The 27,773-nt window shown below is 43.6% G+C and overlaps 1 protein-coding gene across 3 annotated transcripts in view; it reads right to left on the bottom strand.

Annotated features, from left to right (window-relative positions):
• Positions 1 to 27,773, bottom strand: part of PDS5B (PDS5 cohesin associated factor B) — a 259,687-nt gene that overhangs the window by 36,655 nt on the left and 195,259 nt on the right. For all 3 annotated transcript variants that reach the window (XM_037892188.2, XM_037892184.2, XM_043531708.1), the window contains exons 23-26: positions 26,815 to 26,951; positions 18,510 to 18,633; positions 7,566 to 7,770; positions 199 to 313 (exon numbers count right to left, since the gene is read on the bottom strand). In XM_037892188.2, coding sequence (XP_037748116.1) covers positions 199 to 313; positions 7,566 to 7,770; positions 18,510 to 18,633; positions 26,815 to 26,951 — 581 coding nt within the window. The remainder of the gene's footprint in view (positions 1 to 198; positions 314 to 7,565; positions 7,771 to 18,509; positions 18,634 to 26,814; positions 26,952 to 27,773) is intronic.

Below are 27,773 nucleotides of genomic sequence, written 5' to 3'. Positions count from 1 at the left end.
GTTGCTATGTCGGCAGGAGAGCATCTCCCACCGACATAGCACTGTGCAGCCAAAAGCTTATGCTGCAAAATTCATGTCACTCAGGGGGGTTGTTTTTTCCACATCCATAAGCAACAAAAGATTTGCTGGCATAAGTGTTAGCATAGAAATGGCCTTAGAAATCCTCAGAAAAAATAGTATCAAAGGAAAGTGTCTTACTCTTTAATGTCCTTAAGTTGTTCAATATCCTGGACTTTCACATAATCTGGGTCATGTGCCAGAAGGTGGATAGTATATGGAACAACATATTCTGGTAGAAGTGACAATAGTTTTTCTGAAAGTATAGAACAGAATTTAAAAAAAAAAAAAAAAAAAGGAAAACAGTTGAGTTAGAAATCTGTATATTAGTTCAAGATTTTTTTTTTTTTGCCTTCACATAAAAGTCAAAGAGCACTATATAAAGTCAATCAGCATTAATATATAAACTAGTGCTGGTTTGGTGGACATGAACAGTTATTTGCCCTACAGTAACTGTGGTTCTTTGAGATATTGTCGTCCGTATGGATCCTACCATAAGTACACTTGCGCCTCAAGCTCACAAGAACTGATTTTTTGACTAACAGTGTCTATCAAGGCCTCACATGTGCCTTGTGAATCCCTTGTTCTCCTGTATGAGGGCATAAAGGGCAGGACAGCCGTGACCCTCCCTAAGTTCTCTTCGACTTCAAACCCCATATTACTGAGGACTCTGAAAAGCAGGGACAGAGGGGCAAACTGTAGTATCCACAATAATTAGATCTCGAGAAACCAGTTATTGTAAGGTAATTAACTGTTCTGTCTTCTTCCAGTATGTCTTGGTGTGGATTCCAGCATAAGTGACTGGCATGCAGTAACCTCCCTGGATGGTGGGAACGAGGAGTTTCAGCTTATCAGTCAAATGGTGATTGCATACTGCTCTCCTGAACAGGTGTCTGACCTGGCTGCCATGTCAAGGGCATAATGCTGAACAAAAGTAAGCAGGTTGCTTCATGTACTGCTACCTTGCCGATCTCAGAAAGTGCCATATTTCTGACATAGTTGAATGATGCCACCTGTGCCCTGGTGGAATGTGCTTTGATGTTCAGTGGGAAAGGCTTAACAGCCCAGTTGATAGCAGGTGGAAATATACTGCATGAGAGTCTGAGTTAGCTTGGCCTGATATGGCTATAAAGAGGCAGAGGGAGAACCTGAAAGGTTTAGTCCTGTTAAAGTAATAATGAAAGGCTCTGGAGAGATCCAAACTATGCAGCTTCTTCTCTCTCGGTGTTGAGTGTGGATTGAGAAGGAGACTGGCAAGGTGATGGATTGGTTCAGGTAGAATTCTGAGACCGTTTCCGGGATGAACTTGGGATGTGGTCTCATCATCACTTTGTTCCTGTGGAAGGCTGTTTAAGGTGCCAGCTGCAATGGCTTGGAGTTCGCTGACTCTCCATGCCTAGGTAATGGCCACGAGAAAGACATCCTGATAGTTAAGAGGACATGCTGAACATTTCAACAGCAGCTCAAAGGCAGGCTCTATAAGTTTTAAAAGGATAATGCTAAGGTCCCACATGAGAATTGGGTCTCTGACTGGAGGACAAGTATGAAGAAGGCTCTTAAGGAATTTCGATACCAGAGGATATGAACTGGAGTGCGACATGCTGATATTGTGCCAAGGTGAACCTTAAGGGATTTAAATGCTAGCCCATTTTGTTTCAGAAGTAGTATATAATCCAAGATTCAAGTATGTCTTTGTGGTGCAAGGTCTCTTACTTCGCACAAGAATATCCTGAACTTGTAGCGCACAATCTTTTACAATAGTGCTGTCAATCAGTCAACATCCAAGCCATCAAATGCAATGACTGCAGGTGCAGCATCTGACTGAAGTTCTGGGATATTATGTCTAGGTAAGCCAGGTGACATATGGGAGGCTGCTTGGACATCTAGAACAGGTCCAACAACCAAAACCACCTGCGCTATCATATCAGTGTGGGGTTATCATGATGATCAAGGTCTTGTCATTTAATTTTTAGATATTATTCATGGGCTGGGATGGGGTGAAATCAGGGGAACTGGCAGTAAAGCATACAGGAGGCCCTAAAACCACCAAAAAAAAAAAAAAAAAAAAGATTAAGGCATCTAGCAGGAAGCCAGGGCTCTCACCTTCTCTGGGGCAGAGATTTGGACACTTGATGTTGTCCACTGTGGCAAACAAGTCTGTGGAGGGAGGTCCCCCCTGCAGAATATGGGGTCTAGGATAGAATTTCCGCAGTGAGCACTCATGGCTGGTTGCCACATTTCTATTCAGGAAATCTACTGTTGACCACTGACAGGTGTAGACTTAGTGGGATCATGTCCCAGAACTTGAAAGCTTCCTCACAAAAAGAAGATGACTGAGCATCTCCTGGTTAGTTATGTAGTGCCTAACCAATGTGGTTCATCAAATCTGAACCGTGGAGTTGCACAGAATGGGCAAGATACTATATGCTATAAAAGAATCTGATTACCCTCAGCTCCAAGACGTCCATGTGTAGTTTCAAATCGTCTTGAGACTACGTGCCTTGCATCTGAAGGTGGTTCAAGTAAACGTCTCAGTTGGCTCTGCGGCATCCATGAGAAGAGTTACTGTTGGGGAGAGGGACAGAAGGTGTCACCCTTTCCTCAAAGCAAGCTCTCACAGGACTTGAGCTAGGATTATGATCATCCTATGTGATGTGTGAAAGGGGAGTACATGGACCTCAGCCACAGTTATAAGTGTTGAAGGTAAAATCTGGCAAGTGGTGGCATGTACTTGTACACTGATTTAAGGCTTTAAGAGTCCCAGACACAAACAGTCATAGTCTTGCCTGTAGGTCATATACTGGTGGACCGAAGAGATTGGAACCTGTCGCCTGGCAGTTAGGCTTTTTCAGATCTAGAGCTGATCAAAGTTCCTATAAAATCTTATCAGTGATGGTGTGAGAGATTATTTCTCACAGTTCACAAGGATTCCCAATTGAAGTAAAAGTGATGGGACACAATCTGAAGCTATTTAAATCACCAGCTCAGACCTGTCCCTGATCAGTCAGTTGTCCGGATACAGGCATACATGGATCTTCCATTTCCTTAAACGTGCTACCACAACCACCAGTGAAAACTCTCAGTGCAGTGGAGAGTCTGAAGGGCAGAACCTTGTACTGTAATGGTTGGGCCCCACCATGAATCTTAGGTACTTCCTGTGAGCTGAGTGGAGGCTATGTAAACATACATATAAGAACGGCCATTCAGTAGAACCTCAGTTATGAACACCAGAGTTATGAACTGGCCAGTCATCCACACACCTAATTTGGAACTGGAAGTACACAATCAGGCAGCAGCAGAGATTAAAAAAAAAAGAAGCAAATACACTACAGTACTGTGTTAAATGTAAACTATAAAAAAAAAAGGGAAAGCAGCATTTTTCTTCTGCATAGTAAAGTTTCAACGCTGTATAAAGTTAATATTCAGTTGTAAACTTTTGAAAGAACAATGTTTTACGAACACCTCCATTCCTGAGGTGTTCGTAACTCTGAGGTTCTACTGTACTGGGTCAGACTAAAGGTCCATCTAGCCCAATATCCTATCTTTCAACAGTGGTCAATGCCAGAGCTTCAGAGGGAATGAACAGAACAGGTAATCATCAAGTGATCCATGCCCCGTCGTCCATTTCCAGTTTCTGGCAACAAGAGGCTAAGGACACCATCCCGACCCACCCTGGCTAATAGCCATTGATGGATCTATTCTCTATGAATTTATCTAGTTCTTTTTTGAATCCTGTTGTAGGCTTGGCCTTTATGTCTTCTGGCAAAGTGTTCTACAGGTCGACTGTGCACTGTGTGAAGGAATACTTCCTCTTGTTTGTTTTAAACCTGCTGTCTATTAATTTCATGTGGGGATTCGTAGGTCTTGTGTTATGAGAAGGAGTAAACAACACTTTCTTATTTACTTTCTCCACACCAGTCATGATTTTATAGATCTCTATCATATCCCGCCTTAGTCACGTCTTTTCCAAGCTGAAAAGTCTCAGTCTTATTAATCCCTCCTCATATGGAAGCTATTCCATACCCCTAATCATTTCTGTTGTTTTTTTTCCATATCTTTTCCAATTTTAATATATCTTTTTTGAGACGGGGTGACCACACCTGCATGCAGTATTTAAGATGTGGGCATACATTGATTTATATAGAGGCAATACCATACTTTGTCTTATTATCTATCACTTTCCTAATGATTCCCAACGTTCTGTTAGCTTGTTTGATTCCTAATGCACATTGAATGGATATTTTCAGAAAACTATCCATAATGACTCCAAGATCTCTTTCATAAGTGGTAACAGCTAATTTAGACCCCATCATTTCATATGTATAGTTGGGATTATGTTTTCCAATATGCATTACTTTGCATTATCAAAATTGAATTTCATCTGCCCTTTTCTTGCCCAGTCACCCAGTTTTGTGAAATCCCTTTGTAATTTTTTGCAGTCTGCTTTGGACTTAACTATCTTGAATAGCTTTTTATTATCTGTAAATTTTGCTACCTCACCTCTTACCCCTTTTTCAAGATCATTTATGAATATGTTGGAGTACTGATCTCAGTACAGATCCCCGGGGAACACCACCATTTACCTCTCTCCATTCTGAAAACTGACCATTTATTCCTACCATTTGTTTCCTATCTTTTAACCAGTTACTGATCCATGAGAGGACCTTCTCTCTTATCCCATGACAGCTTACTTTGCTCAAGAGTCTTTGGTGAGGGACTTTGTTAAAGACTTTCTGAAAATCTATATCCACCAGATCACCTTCGTCCACATGTTTGTTGAATTCTTAGTGGTGGAGATTAGTTCCTTGATGCCTGTGCAGGAAAGCCCATTACTCCCAAAAAGGTCACGACATGCTGTATGCGTACAGATGACCCCAGGCTGTTGGCTGGACCAACAGCAGGCTTGGTGGGCCAGCAGTGGCTGAGGACTGCAGGTCTCTCAATGGCACTGACTGAACACCTGAGAGGGGAAGGGTCTCTGGTTGATGACATGGAGAATAACGTCTGCCCTGGTGAAGGCTCGGAGGAGAAGAATTCCTCTAGGGATGGCATCAACGTACAACGCACTAACTCTGTACTAGTGCTGACTGTCATCTTGGTGCCAACAATGGACCTGGGTTTGCACGAGTTTGATGCCCCCAGGCTGGCATCAATGCGAAGGTCACTGCGATAGAGTCTGTTGCACTGCAGTCTGTTCCTTCACACCATCCCTCGATGCTGTGTGAGGCTTGGACGATTTTACTCTGAAGGTTTTGCTATGTCTGTTCCCACATAGGAGCTCATTGAGTTCCTTCTTGAGCTTCTGCCTTTGTGCTCAGACTGTCCGATTTCAGCCCTTGACTTTAAGACCTGAGATGTTACTACCAGGTTCAGTGTCAAAAGCTGAGGTCAGTTTTGATATTGGTGCTGGGACTTTCCTTGGTGCCTCATCTTCATAGTAATCTTAAGTGCCTAGAAGCTCACAGGGTAATAAGTAATAGTCAACATGGATTTGAAAAGAATAAATCATGCCAAGCCAACCTTATTCTCTTCTTTCACATGGTTACTGGCCCATTGGAAGGCGGAAACCAGTAGACTTGATGTATCTTATGTTATGTTGATTTTGTAAGGTTTTTGACACAGTCCCACATGACATTCTTATAAATAAAATAGGGAAAAGTGGTCTAGATGAAATAACTATTGTAGAAGAGAGCACTGGAGCACTGGGCCTGGTGCAAGACCTGAGGCCTGAACTCGAGACTGTGAACCAAAGTCAGGCCACATATTAAAGTAGTGCCCTTGCCAAGCTCATGTATCAGGCAATGAATCTGTAAGCATCAGAGTCTCTTGCAGAGGGATTAGTCCATCGTAGGATGGACAGTGTTTCAAACCCACAGGTTTCAAATCCACCATTTAAAAAGCCCTGCTATAGGGGGGCCAGATCAAACAAATTTTCATCCAGACAGTTGGTTATCAGTTCATGGCAGTCAAAACAGGATCTCAAAAATGATTCTCAGGATTTGAAGAGATTTCAAAGAAGTTTAGCTTGATTTCAGAACCAGCAGATTGGACATTCACTAGGTTTCATCTTGCTGCCCTGGGAGAGAAGAGGTAACTGAGGGATGGTGGCGGCTGTTCTGCCTTTTATGTTCTTGTACAGAAGCATGAGGTGGTACAGGCTGCTTATTGACTGAGTGGTGTGTGGTGGAGATATGGGCCCAACAAAGGCTGTTCGGTTGACCTTGATATTGATTTACATACTTGTACATTTTAAAAAATTATAATCTTGCCTTTGAATTTTCTAATTTCTTAATGGATTAGCTTTCATTAACCACACACTTATTTTAACATTTTCCTCTGACATTACTGATACATTTTTCATGGCCTTAAATATACTGGTCCTAGAATTTCTTTAGATTTCAAAAGTTACGTTTTTAAAACATTCCAAGAATTGCTGTGGTGCAGGAATTCATTTATTACTAATCCCCACCATGAAGTCTTAAGAACTCAAAGAACAATCTGCAACCCTTTGCCCAACGTAGAGATTACTATACCTACATAGAATCACAGCGGGCCCACATATTTCATGACCACTATATATAATAAATTATTAATCCACCCCATTTTCCTAAAATTAGTCTAATATACCAGTCGTCACTGAAACACACAGAATGAAACAGATTTAGCCAATCCTAGGCCATGCCAAGAACATTTGGCTTGTCACAGGACAAGCGAAGAATCAAAGGGAAACTTTTTTATAAAAGTTTTATTTATTGTAAACAAATTAAAATTATCCAAGTTGCCTTAAAATTTTGAAAAAAGGTTATTAGGGCCATTTTCATGTGCATTTATTTAATTCTGGTGAAATTAGGCATATGGGCCAAAACTGAAATTATAATGGAAAATTAGCTACAACCTTAATTAGTGTCTCTCCATAATGATTCATAAAACATATCAAGGACTAAACTGCAATGGTGTATGGGAGAAGGACCACTGCCTGTAATTCCCTTTGTGCTGGAGACTACAATTGTAGGACACACAGAATTAGAGAGGAAGCTCTGAAACACACCAGCACAAGGGCCAGACAAAATCTGACACCATGTGCTTTTAAACCATTAATCTTGTTTCCTGTTAACTAATGAACTAAAATATAAACTAAACAACTAAAATGAACACTTTGTTCATAATGCTGTCGTATATAACAATACCTCTGCATTATTCCTTGAACTTTAATTTACAGTCTAACTTAGAGCCAAATACCGATACAACTCTCAATAAAAAGATTGTAATACTTCATTTTGTAACAGTATACTCTATTTTAACAACTTCTGTTATGTAAAATTAGTTGTAAGATGTGTATAACCTTTCATTAGCTGAGGTATTTCTTAAAATTAAATTTATTACTTTTTATTTATTGAAATATTATGCAAAAATAAATCAATATTTTTACAGTCTAGTCAAGGTCTGCATACAAGCTAGCATACTTGTATTTGCATTTGCTGAGAATTACTTCTATTTTTTTTTCTTACCACTCACTGCTGCATGCTGCTTCAGATACTCTCTTCTCACATTTATGTTTTTCACAAGGCACTGCCTAGCATGTGCTCTTCTTTCCTTCACTGGGTCTTTTGCACACAATGCACAAATGGCCATATATTCCAGCGGGAGCCGTAGTCTGGAAAGGCCTTTGTGGAGTTTCTGAGCAAATATTTGTCTAACTTGGTAACACTCATCCTGTAAAAAATATATAAAAAACTGAGCATTTTTACATATAATAGAGACTTTTAGAAGTTACATACAAAAATGAATGGTATGAATGAAAAAAATCAATCCGTCCCCTTGCAGCCATAAAATTCTTCCTATTCTATAGAAAAGGAAGATCTCTTCATCCTCCCCCAACCTTGGATTCAACTGAATGTATCCTGAAGGACAGAAAATCCCCTATAGAACAAGAAGAATGTTAAAGTGTAGGTTTAGGTCCAACCTTGAAGCCTTTTTAAGGTCCACCTGAGAAGCATGTGCCTAACTTTAAGCACATGAGTATTCCCTCCCATTGACTGAAAAGGGACTGCTCACAAATTTAAATTTAAGCACGTTTAAGTACCTTGCTGAATCAGGGCCTAAAATAAGGAGTTCCTCTGAAGTAATAAAGCCTTTATTGATAGTTAAAACAAACCAAAAAAAACCATGTGGAAATGTAAAGTGGCAAAATCAAAACAGATTTTCAGGCCACTGAAAAGGACCTGACAAACTCCATCTCCCTGCCTAACTTCAGCTTTCTACATCTCCTGCTTAATCAAGAGACGTCCAACAAAAGTTTACAAATATTTTTACAATGGCAAAAGATATCCTCCCCTTTAGTCTTGGTTCCTGAAAAGTAACCATATAATAACCTAGTTTCAATCACTAGAACTATAATATGAACATTCATACATTATCTGTTAAACAGTGCAAAATTAATTCAGCAATGGACGACAAACGGTGCGTAATTAGTGCATAAAATGCAGAGAGCACAAAATGTTATAAACAAGATACAGTTTCAAAAATATACCACAACCAGCACAGGAGCGCTGTGACTGTCTGAAGTACTGCTAGGTGAAAGACCATAGATCAGAATGTAGACCAGAACAAGAGGGGGAAAAAATAATCTTTCCACTTTTAGAATATTGCCTGAAAATTAATCTATGAAGCACCATTGGGCTGTGGCTTTGTCAGTTGGCATCCTCACCTGTGACCAGAATCAACTGATGCCACTAAGCGAAGGATGAGAATTAAAGAGGGATGGGTCTGAATGTCTACCATTAAGAAATGAGCTCCGATACCAAAGGGTTACTCGAAACATATATGTGTACAAACGTCTGAACTGGAATATATGGAATTGACACCCAGGTATAGCTTTTTATTCCACCTAGGTGATATAGATTGCTGTTCCACTGAGCATCAGTAGTAGTGCCTCCTGGAAACACAAAAGTCACTAAACTATATTAGCTGCTCTAGCATCAGGCGCAGAAAGAAAGGTTACTTATTTTACGGTAACTGATATTCTTCAAGATGTGTGCTCGCTATGTGTATTAGACTGCAGGAATGCATGCGCCCCACATATCTGACACCAGAAGATTCTTGCAAGCAGTGTCTGTTGGAGAGCACCTGTGCCCCTACCCTCCTTGTGCCCCAAACCAAGGGCATAAGAGACAGTGTGGACCAACCGACTGCCTCTCCAGTACCTTTCTACCATGAAAAACCTTAGACAATGCTCTGTAGCAGAGGGAAAGGAGGGTGTATAGTGGAACACACACTTTACAGTAACTGGAGTTCTTAAAGACAAGTAACCTTTCTTTCTCTTGGTGATGGTCCCTATATGTATTCCATTAAGGGTGATTCACAAGCAGTATTCATTGAGGAAAAGCATGCAAGGACCTCTGCTCTACCACTAATTGGAGCATTGCTCTGCAAAAAGCTGCATCAACTGTAGAAGTCTGCACCAGGGCATAATGTCTTCTGAAAGTGTGAACAGAGCTCCATGTTGCCGCTTTACAAATTTCCAGGAAAGGAACTTCTTGGAGCAAGGCTACTGATGCAGACTGTGTTCTAGTCAAGCAGTCCCTTACCCGTCATGGGAGAGAGGTTGCTGTTAACTCGTAACAGAGTATGATGCAATCTGAAATCCATTTGGACAGGATTTAGGATGAATCACTTACAAGTTCCACAAAGGATATGAACAATCTAGGTGATTTCCTAAAGGACTTATTCCTTTGCAGGTAGAATGCCAAGAGTTGATGGACACCCAGATTGAAGCCATTTCTCCTCACTGGAGGCTTGCAGCTTTGGGAAGAACACAGGTAAGAAAATAATCTGATTTAGATGGAATTCTGAGATCATCTTGGGGTTGAAATTTGGGTGTAATCTCAGGGAGACATTGCCCCTGTGGAAGACTGTGAAGGGAGATCAGTTTTAAGGACCTCCCGCTCACCTACTCTTCTGGCTGAAATAATGGCCAACAGAAAGACAAGCTACATTGATAGGTGGGCAAAGGAACATCTGGCTAAGGTTTCAAAGGGAGTCTTTGTTAATGCTGAGAAGACTCAACTGAGGTCCCAAATCAGGGTAAGATTTCAGTATTGTAAGAAAGGTTCTAATGATATGCCCTTTACAAAATGTACTGTAACAGGATGGGTGAAGAGTAAGTGGTTGTCAACTGCACAGTGACAGATGCTGATAGCTCCCTACGGATGCACTTAGCTGCTAAGAAATAGACCAATGACTTTAAAGAGAGGAGATATTCCAAGATGACAGGGATGTCAGGATCCTCTGGTGTTAACCAACAATACTGACACCAAATACAAAACCTTTTCCACTTTGCCACATAGCACTTTTTTGTGGACTCCTTCCCTACGACTGTTATAGATGGATTGAACTGCTTCTGACCATGTCTTTTCTAGGTTTGTTGCCCAAACAAATGAATACCAGGTGTTTAGTTGGATGGATGCAGGATTGGAATGACTGCTCTTGCCTTTGTCTTGGATCAACAGGTCTGGAAAGAGCTGGATATGGATGCATGAATGTGCTGACATCTGGAGAATGATGGGAAACCAGAATTGTCTATGCCACCTGGGAACAAATCAGGATCACCAATGCTCCCTCTTGCTTGTTCTCTCTTACAATCTAAGGTAAAAGTAGAATAGGTGGGAAAGCTTGTGTTAGTTGCCCTGACAATGGAACCAGAAATGTCTCTCCTCTACAGCCCTGACCTTGAGCTCCTCTGGAACAGAAGGCTGGACATTTCTTGTTCTCCTGAGATGCAAACAAGGCCCAAAATGGGGACCTTCATTGTCTAAGTACATTCTGAACCACCCAAATTGTGTATTTCCCATTCATGGTCCCAGGCAAGTGCCTGCTGAGGCTGTCTGCTAACTTGCGTATCCCTGTTAGATGCATTGCTGAGATGACCATCTGGTGATAAATACATCAGTTCCAAAGACTGACTGCTTGTATACAAAGAGGGGTGGACCTTGCTTCCCCTTGTTTGTTGATGTAGAACACTGCTGGTACATTGTTTGACTTGACTTGAACATTCAGGATTCGAATGAACAGAAGAAATCATTGGTCGGCCTTGTGAACTGCTATAGCTCCAGGAGATTTATGTACCTTTGGGACTCTTGTAGGGGAGGGTTTCATGTAACTTGGGCTACATGTTCATCTAGATGGGCTCTCCATACTATCAAAGAAGCATCTATGATCAGTCTCTTTGCAGTTGGAGGCGGTACAAAGGGCTCCCACAAGTGCGCACAGCCTCCTTGCTCTCCTACCATGAGAGGGAAGCTCGCACTCTTGGGGGGGAGCAAGATTAATCTGTCTAGAATGTGTTTGCTCAGCATACAGACTGCCCTTAACTAAGGCTGCAGACAGCGATGGTGAAGTCTCATGAAGGATATCACATAAGTAACTGATGCCATAGAGAGATGAGGCACGTGCAAACTGATGTCTATGGACTCAGATGAAGCTGAGTGACTAGATCTTTTATGGATTGGAGTCTGTTCTGAGGTGGGTAAACTTTAGCATTGAGAGTCCAGCATCATCCTGATAAAGATCTATATAGTCTACGCTGGACCTAAAATGGACTTTTTAATGTTTACTTTAAGTCTCAATGAACACAGAAGATTAAGTACAATGTTGCTGAGGCAGTGAAAAGCTGATGAGTCCCGGCGGTAGAAGTGGGCTACCACTATCAACAACACTTTTGTGAATATACTTGCAACTGTCAAAAGGCCCAAGGGGAGCACTCTGTATTGGTTATGATCTACAGTGAATCTCAGGAATCTTCTGTGTGCAAGATGGATGTTTTCATCCTTTAAACTTACAACTGAGAAACAACTGTCCTTGCTCAGTGAGGGAGTTATTGAGGGCCAGGGTGACCATCCTGAACTTTAATCGTTGGATGAAAATATTCAAGCATATGAGATTTAAGGTGGGTTTCCATCCTCCTTTCTTTTTGGGGATGAGGAAGTACTTTGGAGTAAAATACCTTCCTCCTGTGTTGCGGCTGGTTCTATTGTTCCCAGATGATGCAGGGAGTATTCTTCTAACCCTCTCCTGAGAGGAGTCCCTGAAGAGAGACAGGGAAGAAGGTTTGGAGGGGAAAAGGAAAGAAATTCTACAGTGTTGCCAGTACAGATGATCTCCAGGACTCATTCGTCGGTCATTAAAAGATGCCAAGCTTGGCAAAAATGAGCTAGGCAGCTACCAAATTGGGTGCTGGAGTCCTGAACAGATAGCTCTGGTAGCTGGATTGATTTGCCTGTCAGAAGTGCTTTCTCATGGGAGGTTGGGATTGGAAGGAGAGTTAAGGGGGAACATTATGCTTGCTCTACTGAACCCTCTGCCGCTTCCCAGGTGGCTTGTAACCCTTTTGATAAAAGGATTGAGGAGCTGGTCACTGCTTCTACGGTTGCGAACTGGAATGGTATTTCTCCATGGCTCTGAAGTGTAGCTAGCCAGTGAGTGAAGGACTGCCCATTAGTCCTTAAGGGAATATAACAACTCATCTGTGTTTCCCGCAAAGGGCAGATTTTCCTTCTTGGCTTGGACTTCTTTGGGAAATCTGCAGGATTGAGGCCACAATGACCAAAAGATTACTATAAACCACGGATGGGCAAACTTTTTGGCCTGAGGGCCACACTGGTTTTCCGAAATTGTATGGCGCGCCAGTTAGGGGAGGCTGTGCCTCCCCAAACAGCCAGGCATGGCCCGCCCCCCGGGACTCCTGCCCCATCCATCCCTTCCTGTCCCCTGACTGCCCCCGGAACCCCTGCCCGACTGCCCCCCGCCGCCCCATCCAACCCCCCCTCTCCTTCCTGACTGCCCCCCCAGGACCCCTGCCCCCATTCAACCGCCCTGTTCCTCACCCTCTGACCGCCCTACCAATACCCTCACCCCCTGACAACCACCCGAACTCCCATGCCCTCTATCCAACCCCCTCGCTCTTTGCCCCCTTACAGCGCTGCCTGGAGCACTGGTGGTGCTACAGCCGCGCTGCCCAGAGCGCCAGGACAGGCAGCCACGCCGCCACGCAGCACAGAGCACTGGGTCAGGCCACGGCTCTGCAACTGCGCTGCCCGGCAAGAGCTTGCAGCCCTGCCGCCCAGAGCATTGCGTCAGTGGTGCAGTGAGCTGAGGCTGCAGGGAAGAGGGAACAGCAGGGAAAGGGCCAGTGGCTAGCCTCCCGGGCCAGGAGCTCAGGGGCTGAGCAGGAGGGTCCCGGGGGCCATGTAGTTTGCTCACCTCTGCTATAAACACTGCCAGCCAGTGGGAGGCTGCATCCGCTGTATTGCCTGAGGCCTGAAGGGAAGATCTAGCCAGCAGTTTGCCCTCTGTGATGAGCACTTTGAACTGCAGCCTATCCTCCTGGAGGAATGCGTCAGTGAATTCTCAAGCCTAGTATAATTAATGTGGTGATACTCTGACATTAGTGCCTGATAAGATTTTACTTCAACCAGCTTCCCATTCTGCATAGCAAATTTTCTCTCAGAGGTCTAAATGTTTAACTTTTCTACTAGAAGGAGTGCATCTCAGCTGACACTGCCTGCCTCTTTCAGTGAAGCTTGAATTACTAATGAATTCAGAGCAGGGTGCGTAAATAAAATTCTGCTCCTCTAGCTGGCACGAAGTACCTCTCCATTTTTTTCCCCCAGGAGTAGAGGTACACATGGCCAGGGTGTTGCAGACCATACTGGCCACTTCTAAGACTGCCTCCTTAATGGGAAATGCCACTTTGCTGGGGCCAACACTTTGGGGAACATTCAGAAGTTTAAGAGAAGTGTCCAACATTTTCTCCAGAGGGATCTGGAATGTGCCTGTGATCCTCCTTAGTAGGTCTTGAAATTGTCTTTAGTCATCAGCTGGCGAAGATGAGACTGGTGCAACCACTTAGTCTGGGGATGACGACGATAACACCAACAGAGTGGGTGGTTCTCTTGGATCCAGTTCTTCCTCTTCCTCCATTAATTCCTGAGGAGGTTCAGGCTCCTCTCTGGGAGGGAAGGGTTGTCTGGATTCATGATAGGATCATAAAGACTTGGATATAATGTGCATGGGTCCCACAAGCCTCCATAAGGTCAGTGCAAGTGGTCAAAAGGAAACTGAGGTGGTCCCCAGGGACTAGTGTACCACTGGTACTGAGGTGCATGATCTCTCCTATGCAACGGGGATGGTGTCCAAGAGGCTCTAGATCCTCTGTCTGGACTGATCCCATGACCCAACTGGAGCGGACATGCTCCCCCACTAACACCCGACTTGCCAAAGAAAAAGGTTGCTTTTGACTCCAAGGGAAATGCTGTCAATACCAGGTGCATTGTTATGCCCCAGCTAGTAGAGGTTATCAGTGAACAACTATCCCTTGTTTGTATGCATTAGATAAATAGTATAGGGACTTCCCTGGTCATGATCAGTTCTGACAGGACTGGAATTCCGGGTTCAAAAGGATAGCAATGCCCTTAGGGATGGTGTAACTATCCCCAGATGGAAGGGGGTGGAATTTACTCCTTTCCACACGACTGGCAGTGTAGGCCTTGTGCCTGTCTTACCATGGTGTGATGGCACCATTGGTGCAGGAGGCATCCACTTCTGTTTCTCTCTTGCCGGTACCAAGGATGGTCCTGCTCCTGCAGTTAGTGAAGTTTCAGGCGCTCCTGCTCTTCAGAACTGGGAGACTGATACCATGTTCCTTGTGCACTCCTGACGTGTCTGCACCAGGGTGAGGAATCTCATCCAACATGGAAGATGGCAGAGAAGAGGTCCTCTTCTTGGATGAGGACCTGGATGGGGATTGCTCTCATTTCTTGTGAAAGTGTTTCCTCTCTCTCATGCCACTGTTTAGAGAAGTCCTTACCTCTGCTCCCACTGGCCTCAGAGTCGGAGATCACCATCCTTGGAAGGGTGCTTCTCGGTGTTTCTGCCCAATGTACAGGAGGATATGCCAGGCCAGAGTTGGAACAGTATAGCACAATTCATCAAGAATTTCCAAAGCCTATACTCTTGGGCTTGACAGGCTCAGCTTGGGAAGGGTTGACTAATAGTGCACTTCAAGGGGATGTGAGCTTCTCTGAGGCACCTGATGTGGTCACTGCTCACTGGGAAGGCCAGAAGGCAGGAAATGCAGTTCTTAAACACTGGGATCTTGGGCATACTAGTCACCCCATAAGAGGCTGGCCAGGGGCACATCAGGGGAGAACCCCAAGACCCTATTTACTAAAAACTATGCTTATTTAACTATAAAAACTATCTAAAATCTATTTAGAAATATTTACTGTTCAACACAGAAGAAGCCAGCAAACACTGCCGATACTGAAGAGGTTCCACCTCAGACCATGGGCTGTTGGGGATTGGTCCTGCTTTGAGCAGGGGGTTGGACTAGATGACCTCCTGAGGTCCCTTCCAACCCTGATATTCTATAAGTCTGTAGAAAGGAACTGAAGAAGCAGCCGGTGTAGGCCACCCCTTCTACTTTCAGTTTGGAGCATGAGTGGTGCAGGCATGGATCAACAAACTACCAACAAGAATCTTCCAGTTTCTGGCATGTGGAGCGCATGTGCACCCACAGTGGAATTCACATAGGGACCATCAATCAAAAAAAATTGCTGTTAGATGCGCTGGGAAGGGAAGGAAAGCAGGAGTGACAAAGAGGGTGGAGGAAAATGGCAAGGTAAAGTGTGGGGTTTATTTATTATTTTCAAACCTCAGAAGTAGATTAGAAGCCTAAGGATAAAAAATGAAGCCACAGTCCTGCCTCGAAAGAGCTTACACTCTATAGGACACTATACGAGAAGGTCGTGAACAGACGAAAAAGCAGGGGAGGCAAAGTGATAGAAGGGACAAGAATCACAAAAGTAAGATTGTGGTTACTGAGTAAGACATTTATGAATTTTGATGGTTCCATTAACTTTTAAATCCCACCCCTTTTTTAAACTCGCATCTTGTAGGAAAAGTAGAAGAATTGAGTTTTTAGGACAAATCTGAAAGCAGCAAGGAATGTGACTTGGTTAACAAGTTTGCAGAACGATTCTATGCACAGGGGAAGATGCATAGCAGGCACAGACGTGGGAATGTGAGAAAAATAAAGGTGACATGAAGGCTGGAACCAGTGAGAGAGTGGAAGTGGTGAGGAAAGAATGCAGAAGGCCTATCGCAGGGGTGGGCAAACTTTTTGGCCTGAGGGCCACATCTGGGAATAGAAATTGTATGGCATACCATGAATGCTCACAAAATTGGGGTTGAGGGCTCTGGGGTAAGGAGAGAGTGAGGGCTCTTTTGGGGATGCGGGCTCTGGGGTAAGGCCAGAAAAGAGGAGTTTAGGGTGCGGGAGAGGAGTTTAGGGTGCGGGAGGGGGCTCCAGGCTGGGGCGGGGTGCAGGCTCTGGGGTGGGGCTGGGGAATTTGGGGTGTAGGAAGGTGCTGCAGTCTGGGACCGAGGGATGTGGAGGGGCATCGGGGCTATGGAAAAGGGTGTGGACGCTCGGGGTTCAGGCTCCGGGCAGCGCTTACCTCAAGTGGCTTCCAGAAACAGCAACCATGACCCGCTTCCGGCTCCTACGTGAAGCCAAGGCCAGGCGGCTCTGCACACTGCCCCATCCGCAGGTGCTGCCCCTGCGGCTCCCATTGGCCGCAGTTCCCAGCCAATTGGAGCTGCGAGGGTGGTGCTTTGGGCGGGGGCAGCATGCAGCACGGAGCTCCCTGTCTGCCCCTACACATTGGAGCAGGGCCATGCCGCTGCTCCTGGGAGCCATGTGGAGCGGCCCCCAACCCTGCTCCCCAGCTGGAGCGCTGACTGGGGCCATGCCACAGCATATCTAACCAAAAAGGTCGGCCAAATCCCTTTCCTGAACAAGTTTTATAGCAATGAAGATCATGTATTCTTGTTTTATACACAACTTGGTTTTTTGTTCTATTTTTTAAAAATTAATATATTAAACTTTCGTTAGGTCCTTAGTTGTGTATTTTCTGTTTGTTCTCATTCCAATTAGTGCCATTGCTACTTTCCTTTTAGTGCTTTAGTAGATTTTAAATATTAACTCTGTGCTAAGGACTCAAACATATATCTCAACTGCAGGCTCATCTGCTGTTCAGTCTCTCATACCTCTCTCAGTCTCTCTCATATATATTATCTTGGATGGCATGCCACTCTCTCAGGCTCAGTATAGCCAAAACCAAGTGTTTTTGACTCTCTTCTTTTCCCTGTGGTCTGGTATGTAACCAAAGCCTGTCACTTTGTCCTCTACACATTTTAAAGTCGTCAAGACAGTGTTGAAAACAGAACACTGGACTTGATGCACCAGGATGGCTTATCTCATGTTTCCCCCTTCCTTCCAGTGCCAGTAGCCAAAATTTGTCCATGCCTTAATCATCTTCCTCCTTGACTAAAGTTCCTCCAGTCTTCTAGATACACATTGTCCCCAATCTATCAAAAACCCTGGTTGTTGGTTTGATCCTCATTTCATTGTGTATCATCTCCTTTTCCTTGCTTTTAAAATCCTACATCATTCACCACCTACCTTCCAATAGGTCAGGGGTGGGCAAACTATGGCCCCTCGGGCCAGATCTGGCCCACCAGCCATTTTAATCCAGCCCTCGAGCTCCCGCTGGGGAGTGGGGTCTGGGGCTAGCCCTGCTCCAGAGCTCCAGCCAGAGAGCAGGGTCGGGTGCTGCTCATGCAGCTCCTGGAATGCCATATTATGTCCAATTCAGACTTTAAACTCCTGGAGGCAGAGAGCTGTACACTTTAACTGTGAAGAGCCATGAACATATACAGCACTGAATAAATACTAGAAAACTAAAAGCAGGGGAGGTAGAGTTGAGAAATCATACTCTCTAGCCCGAGACTTAATGTCTACACTGCAATTAAACAGCCCCGAAGCCCGAATCAGCTGACACAGGCCAGCAGCAGTTATTTAATTGCAATGTAGACATACCCTTAAGGTCTGCAGGATGAGAGCTTTTTTCTGCAGACCACAAAACAAGTCAATATCACAAAGTGAACTTTGCATGGCTCATAAGAACCAAAGATCTCTCTAAAAATCACCATACCCCAGAGTATCTCTCTTACATTGCTACTTCAGCATTAAAATAAATTTGTTATCTAGCTGAAGTATGGCAAATAGATACTAGAAAAATCTTTTCGTTGCAATGAATATCAATTTTGTAATGCTCGTTCCACTGCTCTTACTATTAGACCACACTCCTTTATTACTTTTAGTTCCTCATAATATTCATCATTTCAACATAATAAAAAACCCTGAATTTTCAGGATCATAAGAAACAAATTTAAAATTGAGAACAAGTTAGAATTGCAATCTGAATATTGAGAATGACTCTTCAAATTAATATTCTTAGTGATCTGAAGCCTTAGATTATTAGCATACATATTAGCTGATTCAGACAGGGACACATACACTCCTCTCTCTTCCCTCCACCCCATTTCCTTACATTAACGGCTAATGCACACAGCTGGTATTGTTCTAATGTGATGATTTCATGGTAACAAGGTTCCTGTGCCAGCTTCACAACAGCACTAGCAGCAGCCAGCCTCAGACGAGACATATCGGGTTTACTGAAAAACAAGCACAGAGGTAGATGGGTTAAATTAGTGCAAAATTATTTAATTATCTGTGTCATGGAATCACATCCCTCAAGTTTGAAACAATTTTTCTCCCATCATGCTGAAAAATGGCTCAGGTGGAACAAGGAGGAATTTGCATGGCCTTTGCTTTCTGTATGCAAAATAATTATGTAAGTAACTGAAAAGTAAAATTAGAACCTTGTAAATTAATACTTCTAGATGGGTAGAGATTCCATGAGAAGTTTACATAGTACCTCTGCTAACCTTGTGTTATTTGCTGTATGAAAGGGATTAGTTTCCAGATTCAGGACAGCATAATCACAGCCTACTTAGGGTACACCTATACACTTGGGCACATTTTCCCCAAGGGAATTAATGTCCTTTTTGATTTCCTCAAAGAGTTTCACATGAGGAAATGGTTGCAGTTTGCCTTATCATAATGCCTATGTATTCACGGATGTAGGACAATATGCATCATGTCCTCGTATATATACTAGGGCTAATGAAATCTCAGTATAAGGGCTAAAGCATTATTTCTCCTATGAAGCCACATAAAGGGATCTGGTGAGTCAAACCAATTATCTCTCAATATTTTAGGAGTACCAGTAATTGGTTTACATGCTCCTCTAAGTAGGCATTTGCTATTTTCCAAATATGGTTGGATTTTTGGTACACTGGGTGATACTATATTGACAAAGAGATCATAATAGTATCAAATAGTTTCCTCATCTTATCTTTGCAAATTGGTATTGACCCAATCTATATAAACTTAATCAGCAGTGCACAGAAGCCAGAATAAGATCAGGGCCCAACTGTGTTAGAGATTATACAAACACATGAAAAGAGACAGTCCCAGCCCTTAAGAGTTCACAATCTGAATTAAAACAAGCCACAAGTGGTTGTAATAAGCAAATGAATTAAGAATGTGTTGGGGGGGGGGTATGGGGGAAGGGCCATGGGGATGAGGCTAACAGCAATCACACATGGGGTATTATACAGGAGAAGGCATTGTGAACAGAAATATGAGGATTTAAGAAAGGGGCTCTGATATAAGCCATATATTTGAAACTGCAGCAAATTGAGACCAAATGGGTAGATAAGTTGTGGAACTGGAGTACTCAGTCTTAATTTTGTGAAGTTCTCTGTTGTACATAATCTAAAGACATGTCTTGAAAGCACTTGTAAAAATCAATGGCTTATAAACTTCAGTGTGAACTGACATTTTCTCTCATTCCACAGAGTAATATTTAAGTATGTCAAAAAGAAATCCTCTTCTGAATGCACAGCATGTAAATGAAAGTTGTCTAACCCTCTCAACTTCTTCCAAGTCACATGGAGCTAAAGGATTCCTCTGAACAAAACAAACTCTTTCGCAATATTGGGTATCAACCTGGAGCCCGGAGGCAGCATTATGCCTGAATCTATAAAGCAATAGCAGCCACCGAATGAATGATATATTTTTCTTTCATCCAACTGTTGGTTTTCCCCTGCTAGTTTCATTTTTCTGTAGGCCTTCATTCTAGATCAATGTGGATGGCATGGCCTTCAATATTCTTATTTCCAACATGCAGTTTTATGAGGGGTGGCTTTTGGGACCGACTGCCAGTCAGATCTCCAGCCCCACTGAATTACTCTTCAAATAGATTCTTGCCCTAGTATCAGTATTCTTAACGGCTATTTGCAGCAGCTGATGTCCTGTGGTACTGCAATATCCTAGTGCTCTTTTCACAAATACTTAAGCAATACTGTATTTTTACATTTCATGCTTTCTTTAGATCAAAATAAGAACAGCGTGGTGTGGCAGCTTTAACTTAAATTGTTTTAGTTTAGCCTATTTCAATTTAGTCTCAAGCTTTTCTAAAGAAATATTTAAATTTAAAGGATATTATCATCAAGGTAAATAAGCCAAAAATGTCATCTGTAGACGTGCTAACATTGTATGCATAAAGGAGTATAGTTGCTATGTAGAAGATTTACCTGGAAGCTAAAAAAAATAAAGCACTGCAGCCAACTATCCAAAGAAACTATCTCAGAGAAATATCTAAGCAGTTGCAGTCTACCAAGTTTCTTCAGCCAACTGCCCCATGGTTTAAATGGGAGATGGCTGTGCCAAAGTGTTTTCCATGTGGTGCTCTGACTGGAACCCAGTTCATACCTACATATGACAAAGTCTGGACTTCGCGACTTTCAGAGCATGCTGCAAGGCCCATTTTCCCTATCCTGTCTGTAAAGAAGTGGGGCTGTATAGGTGTATAAGTGAGAAGAGGGGGGATAGAAATTTTATTTATGGTGGATGGGAGATTCTCTTTCCAAGATAGGGACATTCTTGAGGAAGGTGGCTGAGGAGGAAACCGACTTCAGTCGCAGAGTGTATGCATATTCTGGATGGATACTGTGAACCTGATAGCCGTGTCTGATACAGTTCGAGACCCATCTGGAGAGCCGCTGGGCTGATATTACTGTGCCTTTAGACCTATTTGCAATAGAAAGAACGAACCTAGGAGATTTCCTAAAAGCCTTTGTCCTGTCCAGGTAGAAGGCCACAGCTCTCTTAACATCTAGCATGTGAAGTATGGCCTCCCTGTTATTGTGGTGAGGCTTAACATAAAATGTCGGGAGGTGAATCGGTTGATTTATGTGAAAAGATGAGGTCACTTTGGACATGACCTTTGGGTGTGGCCTGAGAGTAACCTTTTTGTGAAAGAAGACTAATAGGGGAGTGCGCCCACAAGCACCGTTATCTCCCCTATTCTCCTTGCCGAGGTGAGGGCAACTAGAAATGCGGTCTTCATTGACCGGTTTGTGAGTGAACGGGTGGCCATAAGTTCAAAGACCAGTCCAGTCAGGCTCTTTAAAACTAAGTTCAGGTCCCATGTTGAGATGGGATATATGGGTTGGGGAAAGAGGTTTGCTATGCCCTTCAGGAACCTCTTTGTATGAGGTGTGAGCAAACTGAGTATCCCTCTGTTTGTTGATGGAAAGTCACTAGGGCCGCCAGGTTTACTTTGAGTGAACTGAGAGAGAGCCCTGACTTATTGAGAGTCCGTATATAGTCTAACACAGCAGGGAGAGTAACAGATGCCAGGGTAATTTGCCTGGAATTGCACCTAACTTGAAACCTGGTCCACTTTTCTAGGTAATTACGACAGGGAGCCGATTTCCTACTGTTTATTAACACTTCCTGTACATCCTAGAACAGGAGCTCTGTGTGTGTTGGAACCATGAAGGAGCCAGGCTTTGAGCCGGAGTATCCATAGGTTCAGATGGAGAGTGCGTACTTTGTTCTGCAACAGAAGGTAAGGACTGAGTTGAAGAGGGATTTGTGGACACACTGCCAGCTGTGACAGGTACGAATACCATGTCTGTCTTGACCAGGTGGAAGCAATCAGTATGTCTTTTGCTTTTTCTCTTTTTATTTTTAAAAGGACCTTCAAGAGCAGAGGGAATGGGCGAAGCCGTATAGAAAGCCCTCATCCCATGGAAGAAGGAGAGCATCCCCTAACAAGTGCTGTCCAAAGCCTGTCCTAGAGCAGTAACATGGGCATTTCTTGTCCAGGTAAGTGTCAAAGAAACCTATCATCAGTGTCCCTCATTGACAGAATATGCCGTGAAATACAGTTGGGCTCATTTCCCACTTGTGGTCATGTGAGAACTTGCAACTGAGACAGTCTGCTGTTGTGTTCTCCACTCCCGGTAGATAGGCCGCTGATATTACGAAATTGTGGGAAATGCACCAGTTCCATGGTTTTAGTGCTTTTGCGCAGAGGGCGGATGATCTGGCATCCCACTGGATGATTTATGCAGTACATGCATGCAATGTTGTCTGTCATGACTTTCATGTGTGTACCTCTGATCAGTGGAAGAAAGCAAGCACAAGCATTCCTGACCGCTCTGAGTTCAAGGGGGTTGATGTGGAAAGTTGCCTCCGCGGGTAACCATTTGTTGTGAATCATGAGGTTGTTGAGATGGGCACTCTATGAGGGATATATCCATAGTGAGAAGTGTCGGGGGAAAGGGGGAATGGTGTAAATGGGAGCCCTGTGCAAATGTCTGCTGGGTCTTTCCACTAATCCAGGGAGTGTTTGACCCTAGAAGGCATAGAGAGAGGTGTGTTTAAACAGTCTTTGTTTGGCTTGAAAAACCGAGGTGAACCACATCTACAGGCACCTCATGTGAAGCCTGGCATGAGATATTATGAACATGCCAGCCGCCATGTGCCCCAGAAACTGGAGGCAATGTCTGGTCGATGTTTGAGAGCTGGTTTGCATTGTCCCTAAAAGCACTGTCAGGCTGTGAAATCTGTGCTGTGGAAGGAGCGCCCTTGCTTGCCGTGAATAGAGATGGGCCCCTACAAATTCCAAGCATTGTATTGAAGTTAGGGGCGATTTTTGGACGTTGATTTGTAGACCCAGTTTCATAAATAGGTCCATAGTTCCATAGGGGGCCAGTAGAACTTTTTCAAAGGAGCAGGCCCTGAAGAGACAGTTGTCTAAGTATGGGCAGATGATGATCCTGAGTATGTAGGTGGGACAGCATTACGGAGAGGACCTTGGAGAATACTGTGGGAGACAATGAGAGGCCAAAAGGGAGTACTCTGAACTTGTAATGGTCCTGATCCGGAGTAAATGGGAGGAATCATCTGTGGGACAGCAGGACTGATATATGGGAATATGTGCCCTGGAGAGTGAGGGCCGAGAACCAATCTCCCATTCCAAAGACGGAACAGGGATGCTACTTATGCGACCACACTGAATTTTTGAGCCTTGATGTATTTGTTTAATGCTTCGAGGTCCCGTATGGGTCTCCCACCTCCCCTTTTCCTGGGGATCAGAAAATATTGAGAGTGAAACCCTTTTCCCCAGAGATGAAGTGGTTCTATGGCTCCTAGACAGAGGAGGTGATCTGTCTCCTGTTGTAACAGTCTCTTTTGAGAAGGGTCCCTAAAGAGGGACAGGGAAGGGAGGTTGGGGGAAAGGAAAGAGGTGAAGTGGACCAAATACCCATGGGAGATCATTTCCAAAACCCATCTGCTGGATGTTGTGTGTTCCCAGTAGGGGAAGAACAGAGTAATGCAGCATCCAAAGGGATGCAAGGGGTTGGAAAGTGGCAGCTGTTGTTGAAGGGAGTGATCTCCTGGTGTCTTGACCAAGGCATCAAAACTGATTTTTTGAGGTGGAAGATTGCGATGCTGAGGATTGAGGGCCTGATGGTTTGCACCTCTGAAACTTGGAGCTTTTTCTCTGTGGTTCGTAATAGTGTTGTGGTGGGAACTGTACACAGTTTGTGAGTAAGGGGAGGTCTTAGACAGTCATCTGAACCTCCTTCAGGAAACCTGAAATATGCAACCACAAAGCTCATCACATCACGACTGTCGTTGATGTGGCTGATACAGCAGTCCATCCCATCTGAAGTGCTGTCTGGAGCATTGTTTTGGCCACCGACTACCCCTCGTTGATAATGGCTTGGAATTGTTCTCATTTTGACTTCACTAGATTATCAATAAAGGCATTGAATTAAGCATGGTTCATATTGTCATATCTTGCTGCTAGGGCCTGGTAGTTTGCAATTATGAATTGCAAAGTAGCAGAAGAGTAGGCCTGCCTCCCAAATAAGTCAAGGCGCTTTCAATCCCAATCATAAGAGGTGGATTTGGAATGATGTTAGCGGCCACAGAAGTTCACTGCGTTAATCACAGTGGAATTAGGCAGAGGGTGGGAGAAAAGAAATTTCATGTCCTGGGGGTGTATGTGGGTGTGTACACACATAGTACTTTTTATCAGCCCTTTTACATGTCGGTGTGGCCAATGCTGACATTTGCCATATGAGCTAGCTGCATCCAAAAGGGCCTTGCTGATAGGGAGGGCTATCCTCGAGGAGGAGGATGTATGTAAAATATCTAGCAGCTTATGGTGACTGTGTTACCACCTCTACTGGTATTTGCCACCCTCTTCATAAGGTCTTGGAAGAGCTTAAAATTGTCTGCCACAGATAACGAAGGGGGCATAAACATCTCTTCTGGAGGGAAGGAAGAGATGTTCGAATGTGGTGTAACATCCTCCTCAAGTCCCACTTCCTGCTCCTCCAGGATCTCCTCAGGAGGTTCTGAGGCTCTAGATGCGGTGGTTGTGGTAGAATGCCTCAGAGTCTCTCAGTGCGTGACAACAGACACCCGGGAAGGCATGATGCCTAGAGGCCACCCATGGATCCAGTAGGGCCACTGGGAAAGGCATGGGAGGCTGAGCCCATGGATGGTCATGGTAGCAAGAAGTAGAAGGAGTGATGAAAGAGAACCTCCTCCTGGTCACTGTCCAAATCTCCACTGAAAAGTGGTGGAGCTGACATAGAAACTGGAGGTGCACAGCTCGGTGCTGGTGGTAAGCCTTCGGCCCGAGATTTGCTCAGTACCAGGGCTGTGGTACCAAGTAGAGGAGACGCTGGTGCCTCAGGTACCATAAGGTCCTTAGAGAATCTAAACTCCTGTGGTGCCACAGTAATATCTACCATCAGTGGTTGTTGGTGTTGAGTTGCTGGTGCCAAAGGGACTGGAGACCTTGGCCGCAGCAAGCGGTCTGATGATGGCTGCCTTGCAGTTGCCTGTGCCGGGGGCTTCTGTAGCAGAGCCGTCTGCCCAGAGGTGGTACAGTCTAAGTCCCTGTCCCTGACCAGCAGTACCGCTGCTTTGGTGCCTGGGCCCACAGGGTCCTCAGGCTTACCAAAGGTGTCTATTGCAGAGGTCCCACCCAATCTGTGAGTACTGTGTTTATACGCTTTTGATACCAAGGAGACTGAATACGCTGGGTGGCAGTTGGGCTCCCGGGAGGGGGATTGTGGCTGAGTGAGAGCCCGGGCTCTCAGCCCCCAACATTGCCCCTGTTAAGTCAATGCAAGCGCTCCTGGTGAAGGCACAGACAGAAGGAGGGTAGTGGGGACATGGAAAACCACAGTAATTACTGAAGTGGCTGTTTGTCGACTTAAGTCTACTTAAATTTGTAGTGTAGGCATCCCCTAAGAAAAGAATAAAAGCACTAAAAACCAGATAGCACCACATTTCTGAATAAGTAAAGTATCTGTGAACGGACTGCTAATCACTCCATCTCTAGCCAGGGGCAGCTGAAAAGGAACTGAGTGTGATTCTCCCCTCAAGGCAGAGCACGAGGACATGAGCGTGCATGTGGGGGCCGAATGGACACTGCTACAAAGATTTCCGATCAGAAGCGCAGGAACGCACATATGCCTAAAGTGGAGCACGCAGGAACACTACTCGAAGAAGAAGTATTACTACTTAATTCCTTCACGGACCGACTTCTATTTATGGGTCTTGTGATAGTATTTAAATTTAAGAGTGTTATGATTATTTACAAGTTATACTGAAATGGAATTCTCAACTTGAGTGCAGTGACTATAAAGTTAATGCATAACTACAAAATGCTCTATTTTGCAATTCCCTACCCTCAGGACTGGTTTGGTGTTTGATTTGCATAATGATTGTACAGTCATTTGACTATATACCAAACATGGAAATCTCTTTATTCTGAGTATGTAATCCCTCTCTTCTCCCTATTGGTTTCTGTAAACAGAATTTTCAACGTTTGCCAAGAACAATGATGGTGAACTCGGCTCCTCACTTATACTTGAAGGAAGATTAAGAAGTTTACACAAAAATAAACATTAGCAGTCAAAGCAAATGGGCTAACAGCCAGATGAAACAAATTGTTAAAAACCAATCTTCTTTACTTATTTCCCTCCTCCCCTTCATCCTTATCTCCCTTCCTAAAAGGCAGAGTGCCTTCAACTAGCCATAAAGTGCACCACAAGGTAAGATTTTTTAAAATTTTTTTGTTTAAAGTCAGTTTAGAAGGAGAAAAAGGAGAAATTGTGCAATTTTTCCTTTCAGTATGCAAAGTAGTTCAGAGTGGAAGGATGAGAGAAAAAGTAGAGGAAAAAGCATAACAACTTTTTACTATGATTTTGCATTATATTTATAGTAACAGAATAACTTTGAAGTTCTTTGGACTTTTTATCTGGGAATATAAAGTATAACATATATCGATACATCCTAAATGCCCTTAAATTCTTCTCCATACAGTGCGCATTGCCCCTTCTAAGTTACTGAAACTGTTTAGCAATTGTACTGTCCAAATAGATGGTTGCACTTAATTGCCGATGGCATACCTAATTTTTCCCTGTTCTGTCAAGTCTCCGTCACTGTGCAATATTGTTGTTAGCAATCTCAGAGTAGAGGTTCCTGATTTACTGTGGTTATTCTTCATTCCTAGCAACCATCGAACCATCATCTTCATGGCCTGGATCTGAAAGAAATGTTCACAAGTAATATGTTAATTGCACTCTGCAAACAAAATTAAATAATCTCTATAGCAGCCTAATCATTTAGCAATATAATCTTCTCAAATGCTTTAATTAGGTAGAGAACATATTCCTCACAAGCATGTGACACATGCATTCATCATCATTGCAATATGCATAGTTCCTAAAATTTCTGAAATGTAAATAAACCTTACTAGTTTTCACGAAATAAAGCAATTTTTCATTGAAAGGTACAATAACAAAATTATACAACATTTACTATTGTAAGTAAACATCTGCTACAGAACATGGCTAATCAAGCCTTCCACCACAAACATTCACATCCGCTGTCCTGTGACACCACATATTTATTTTGAAATACATGATAAAAGTATTACTATTAAACTTTGGAACTCACAGGACAACCAATATAAATAATCCAATCATCATTTATTTTGTTTTTATGCATATGAAGAGCAGAATTAATATCTTATTTGTGCATAGAGATCTAGGATGTTGAGCAGATTCCCACACTGTTGTCCCTCTTGCTGCTCCTATGACGTCACTATAATTTTCTGTTTTTCTCCCTCACTGCATATTTAGCCCTCTGTTAAAATCACTTTTTTTTATACCTACCTGTGGGATTTTGTCACCTGCCCCCTTTGAACCTAGTTTAAAGCTCTCATCCCTAGGTTGGTGAGTCAGTGTGTGAAGATATTCTTCCCCTTCTTGGTCAGATGGACCCCATCTCTTCCCAGGAGTCGTCCTGTTCAGAACAGGACCCCATGGTCAAAGAAGCCAAAGCCCTTCTGTAGGCAACATCTGTG

This window comes from Chelonia mydas, chromosome 1, assembly GCF_015237465.2.
Source record: "Chelonia mydas isolate rCheMyd1 chromosome 1, rCheMyd1.pri.v2, whole genome shotgun sequence".
NCBI classification, from domain to species: Eukaryota; Metazoa; Chordata; order Testudines; family Cheloniidae; genus Chelonia; species Chelonia mydas.
This window is presented reverse-complemented; position numbering and strand designations above follow the sequence as displayed.